This window comes from Coccomyxa subellipsoidea (assembly GCF_000258705.1).
Source record: "Coccomyxa subellipsoidea C-169, whole genome shotgun sequence".
NCBI classification, from domain to species: Eukaryota; Viridiplantae; Chlorophyta; class Trebouxiophyceae; family Coccomyxaceae; genus Coccomyxa; species Coccomyxa subellipsoidea.
Window position 1 is genome coordinate 792,902 of NW_005178039.1, and position 5,821 is coordinate 798,722.

The following is a 5,821-nucleotide window of genomic DNA, read 5'->3' on the forward strand; positions in this document are numbered from 1 at the left end:
TGCACATGGACCAACATTGTCACTTCTCGCACCTACAGGGTTACAAACTGCAACATCGAGCAAGGCTACAAGAGCTTGCATCATATGAAAGGAGAACTCACCAGGTCCGTCATGTAGTCCTCCCGCGTGGCAGTCGCCATGCGCTTCAAGATGTGTGCAAATTTCCTGTAATGTGCCCAAGCCTGTTCAATGTTGTCACCAAAGGAGTTTCCTGCCGCTAGCATGCGGCGGGCGCCATACTTTTCTTGGCATGCCGGAATGTGAGCCTTCACATGCCACGGCCCCACTGCCAGGCCAGGCATACCCTCCACGTTTCCTTGAACCATCCTGCCAGCACAACACATCACCATTCAAAGGGGACGCTGCTGTGCACTCCGACGAATCCACACACTCATAGCATGACTAGTACTAGACACTAGGAGTGAAATTGTTCCATGCAATAATTGTACAGGGCACATCTTGACGTAAACGCCAGGCATGATGGACGAAAGATTATACCTTCGCCAATATGGGTCAAACTGGCAAGCAATGTCAATGAAGAAGTACTTCAGATCCTTGCCCTCCTCAGGCTTGAACTCCTTCAGCAGACGCTGCAGGAGCAACTCGTAGTAAACAAAGCACTCCGGTGTGAACAGGTTTGCCGCCACGAGAACATACCCGTGGCGGCAAACTGCTGCTGCCACGCCCTACGCACAAGCACATGCGGGAGTGTCAGACCGGCTCCAAAGCACCAGCACATCTTCTTGTTACACGCTTTCCTGCCAAGCAAGGTACATCCTGCAGAGCTGCAATTTAAGGCTGCCATAACCCTACCCCTTGTTGAACTCGCCAGATCCAAGCAAGACCCAATCAACCGTGGGCATGGTATTCAGTATTTTTACCACCTGAAGCAAGGCACGCTAGGGTGCTGCCAAGTATTACCCTTGCCAGCCGGGGCCAGGAAAAAAAGAGAAAAAAATCATGGATATATGAGATGCATGCCAACATCAGTAAGCGCAACAAGATCCCAGAAAAATGCGAGGAGACTCACTTGCACATATAGGCGCAGCTGCGTGTCTGAGGCGGTTGGCGTGGCAGCAACGAACTGAGAGCAGACCGGCCGCTCCAGCGCCGCCGGGTCCAAGGCCTTCCGTTGAGCGAGCAAGGCCTTCACCTCTTCATCAGCAATGAAGGGGCTATAGGGCAGCTTCGGCTGCAGGAAATCAGAGGCTTTGCCCGCCGCCCTGAGCTGCGTGAGTCCCAGGCAGGCGTCAGCAATGGCTGCCACGCAAGTGCGAAAGCAGCAAGGACACTGCACAGTGGGGCCCCCGGAGGCACGACTGTCCAGAGATTCCTGGGTCGCCGGGCCCACCTCAGCTGCATCTCTGCCAGTTTGAGCCGCGAGGCTGCCTGCTTCCATTTCTGGTGGCGATGACGACGCTGCTGCTTCCCTCTGAGTGTTCTCCTGGGGCGGCGGCGGCTGGCCGAGCTGCAAGTCTGAGTCACCGCTGAGCCCTGCCTCCGAACAGATGGGCTGCACGCCAAGCCTGTTGAGGTCATGTGTGGCGATGTCCATTCTGCGCCACTGTCTGACCGCCACTGGGAGGTTCCTCCAGATATTTTTGGGCAGGCCACTCAGTTGCCCGTACGGCACACAGCCGTTCCTGACGTGCACCTCCTCCAGGGCGCTAGTCCAGGCGACCATTGAGGTTGGGCTGGCGAGGCTGAGCTCATGCGTCTGCAACATGAGCGCTCCAGAGTAGTAAACCAGCGGCCTCTGTGGCGTTGCAGGAAAGCATCCCATGCTCACAGGATCGACTGTGAAGGCGGCACTGCACCCGCCACACCTGAATGCTGGGGGGCTGACCTCTGTCCTGCCGCTGATCGAGACATACACAAGCCTGCTGATCGTCTCCACCTGCTCCCACACTGATCCCACCCTCCCAGCCTGACTGCATGGACTGCAAGCGGGCAGGGCTGCTCTGGCAGCTGTCAAAAACTCTGCCTGCAGCTGCTGCTTCAGTGCTGCTTGGCGTGCAGGCTGACCAGCTTGGAAACATGTGTTCCTGAATACATTGTCATCAAAGCACGCATCCCATGCTTGGTGCAGCCGTCTATTATCCTCTTGAGCTGCCTGTTTCCGCAGACGCCGGCGTGAGGGCGGAGGCTGATAATAGGCAGCAGCGGCTTCTCCATCTCCATCTGCAAAGCCATCCTGCTGTTCTTCCTGCTGAGCTGTGTTTCTTGCAGGGATCCGCCAGGATGGAAGGGCGCTGGCCGGCCTCCGGGGTCCCCTCGGTGCAGATGTTGCCACAGTGCTGCCTAGGTTCCTCCCAAATCTGCGGCCTGGCTGCAGCAGAGCAGGAGTGTCGGCTGATGGTATCACCTTGACACTGACCCTCCACCTCTTGTTCCTGACCATTCGTCCTGCATGAAGTCATCACACAACGGTTTCTGCAAGTGATCCACCAGGACATTAAAGGAATGAGAAGTACATCAGCAGCATGCCTTCTAGTACAAGTGATACAACTATCCTTACAAGCACCTGGGCTACTTGCTACTCTTTGGGGTGCACAGTCCTCTCCAGATGCTCCTCATCAGATTGGCATTCCAAGCAAAGCCAGGTCAGGGCAGACACCCACGGCTACTCACAGCAGCAGAGGGATCGTAACGCTCACCAGAACAATTGAACTTGATGTTGGTTTAGATTGTAGACGACTTCAGTGTCTGTCCGGTGCATCAGTGCTCAATTCAGGTGAACGCTCTGTGTTGCCTGCACGCATTTCATTTCAAGGAATTGGCTTGGCAGGGCATGCAGTCACTACGAAAGAAGTAGACATGCACGTCGATGGTCGTGACATTCGATTAGCTGAGTCCAAACAAGTCAAGGATGGGGATGCCAAAAAACCGGCAAAAGTGCGAACCTCACATGGCCAGCGACAGAAGACTTCAAGAATTCGTTTAAATTACTCCCATAAACATTTGCGGCCGTCCCACCCCCCTTTCAAATCCTACTTTGCAACGGTAACCTGGCAAATGGCATTGCTGTCTTCGCAGAAACGAGTAGCGCACGATCCTATAGATACAGGCTTGACCGAAATAATTAGCTTGACGGAGGTACTATGCAATGCTGAGATTGTTGTAGGTAAATCTGAAGGATGTGCAGCATTGCTTTTGTTATTGCACGCCCCGAAGGGGCGTGCTCAGAAAGAGAGCCAAATCCACTAATGTAGTGGAGTGCATGTCCACCAAAGTAGTGGATTTTGCCCGACAGAGTAGGATGTCGAGGTGGGCTGCGGCCCGCGGTTTGGTTGCTCGTAAAAAGATGGAATCCTTCGTTGCAAGAAGAAATCCAACCGAAAGCTAACAGCATTCGATTGAAGGCAGGGAGAACCTTTCACAGCACGAGCTCTACCTGGGGAGGGTGGTACTGTTGTTGGCAAGGAGAAGAAGGTGCAGTCTCATACGAAGCCCTCAACCCCACGCGTCGATTTACCCCAGCGGCTGAAAGAGGTGAACACCAATGGGTTACTAGGTCTGGTTTGTAGTTCTGCGATCCATCTGGAACTCTCAGACGCGTCTGCCGGACCGGGGGCGCATTTTAAGGGTTTGCTCCCCACCTTCTGGTCAAGTGGCTTCGCATCTCTCCAGGGCCAACAGCCGGACTGACATGTGCAGTGTCTGTGTAGGTAATCGCATCCAAGAGGTCAGACAAGATTGCCAGGTATGAGCGAGGCTACTCTTGCCCACCTCCCGGTGGCAGACGGCCCAGAGGCCAACGACGCCAAGCAAGGATCATCACCAAGGTTTGTACACACGAGCGGTGTCCAGGCGATTGCTACAAAAGATAGTGCCTTTGCGTATCATGTTCTTGCACTTCGCAGCCATCGCAGGCAAACGCCGAGCAGTGCTTTGTGCCTCTCTACACCTGGAAAGGAGCTGGAAGACGAAGTGATGGAGATGTCCTGTTTCGCGCCAAGTGTAGAGTACTCGTCTAGATCTACGACAATCGATAGCGGAGCCAATGCATAGTATTCTGGAGGAATCCCTTGGGACAGTGTCATTGCCCCAGTTAACGCCGCGCATATTGCGAGTATTACCTAGCATCTGCGCAAAGAAGCCTTCTTGGGCTGCACGGCTTCAGAGCCGCCTGTATGCTGCATAGGGTGCCCCCAGTGAGCCCCACGAGCTCCTCTGGCTTGCCCCAGCGCAGCCGCTCTTCAACAGGCGGCGGTGGTTCGGGCAGATGCGGGTCCGGCAAGAAGAAGAGAAGGCACCCTGTTGCCAAAGTGAAGGGCAACTGGCTGGCAGACGAGGACGACAGACTCAAACAGTAAGTCTTTTGCTTCTTTAATGTGGTGAAAGTAGAGTATGATGTGGGTAGCTGGCACTCCCAACCTGTGCTCAGCTTCCAACGAGGTAGAGGGGCCATGGCAGTGTGCAAACGGTTTGCAATGCAGCAAATGTGATAAACTTGTGCTTAAGACGCAGCAACGATTTTGGAAGAAGGTTAACATTGAAGTGTGTGGCATCCGCACATTCTCGCAAAGGCCCTAACGGCATCCATGTGTACAAGGATATTTAACAGTCTCTTGTGTTTGATGCTGCATGGATGCCGTGATCAAGAGAAATGTAGTCATATGCCTCCATGTGGTGTCGGGTTGCAAAGGAGCTTAGAAAGGGAGCAACGTCTGTTTCAGATGTCGCCATCAGACGTTGATATTTGCGTGCTGTGTTCACAGGCTCGTTAAGACAGAAGGAGAGGGCCAATGGAGCGCGATTGCACGCCACTTTCCCGGCCGAATCGGAAAGCAGTGCCGGGAGAGGTGGCACAACCAGCTGCGCCCCGATATCAAGAGGGAGGCCTGGACAGACGAAGAAGAAACAATCCTGATTGAAGCCCACAGACGGGTTGGCAACAAGTACGCTTCTTTACACCTCATTCCCTGCTTTCACACATATCGTCTATCCACGTACTTTTATGCTTCGATGAAAAGGCTGATTTGAAAAGGTAGAGTGCCACTGCCTGCAGGTGGGCGGACATTGCCAAGGTCATCACAGGCCGCACAGAAAATGCCGTCAAGAACCACTGGAATGCCACACTCCGCCGCAGGGACAGTGACCAGGCATGCTCTTCCACTGTCTCAAGTCACCCCTCCATTTCAAAGAGATACCTGCCCTCTACATGACACTTGTACTGGGCTGTGAAAGCCGTTGCGCAGGCTTTTAGTGCGTGCGGGTATGCAATCCATTGCGCTTGCATGAACATATCAGAGCATCTTCAGTTGGCACACTACTACTGGTTGACAGGCTGTGGGATATCTGCTCAGCCCTGAGTGTGTTGGAATGGTGCAATCGCCCTTTGCCAATTCTCTCAGCTTAGGAATGCAGAAGTCCGTGCCTGGAATTTGCAGGGGGACACGACCAAGCTGAAGGAGTACATGAAGACTCTGAACTTGCTGCCCCACAAGCGCAAGCGCAAAGATGCCATGCTTGTGAAGAGCCCCATGCGCAGCCCCCGCCTGTCCCCCAGATCATGCCTCACAGGTGCAGCCCCCCTCCACCTGCAGTCCCCTCAGATGCCGCAACCTCAGCAGATTAAGTGGTCCATAAGATGTGCAAAATCACGCGCAGCTGCGGACATGCAGCTCTGCGCTCTGGCTCCCATCAGCACGCCAATCCCATGTCTATTATGCGGAGGGCAATGACGGCTTCACAGTGTGTGAGCCGCACTGCGCGACAAGGAGAGGCCCGATCACTGCTTTACGAGGTTGCCTATGCACCTCAAAATGACCCCAGCCAAGGGGAAATAGTTGGCCATGAGTGCATGGCCAGCCGCACC

At 54.3% G+C, this 5,821-nt stretch overlaps 2 protein-coding genes across 2 annotated transcripts; one reads left to right on the forward strand and one right to left on the reverse strand.

Annotated features, from left to right (window-relative positions):
- Positions 1 to 1,500: 1,500 nt before the first annotated feature.
- Positions 1,501 to 3,121, reverse strand: COCSUDRAFT_22449 (hypothetical protein; the record flags this gene model as incomplete). Its single annotated transcript, XM_005649592.1, has 3 exons — positions 2,904 to 3,121; positions 2,658 to 2,752; positions 1,501 to 2,406 (listed from the first exon to the last, which is right to left on the reverse strand). A coding segment is annotated over exon 3 (900 nt), but the record flags the coding sequence as incomplete, so codon positions are not given.
- A 1,147-nt stretch (positions 3,122 to 4,268) lies between these two features.
- On the forward strand, positions 4,269 to 5,093 carry COCSUDRAFT_9603 (Homeodomain-like protein; the record flags this gene model as incomplete). Its single annotated transcript, XM_005649593.1, has 3 exons — positions 4,269 to 4,312; positions 4,722 to 4,901; positions 5,012 to 5,093. Coding segments are annotated over 3 exons (306 nt in total), but the record flags the coding sequence as incomplete, so codon positions are not given.
- Between the last annotated feature and the right edge of the window lie 728 nt (positions 5,094 to 5,821).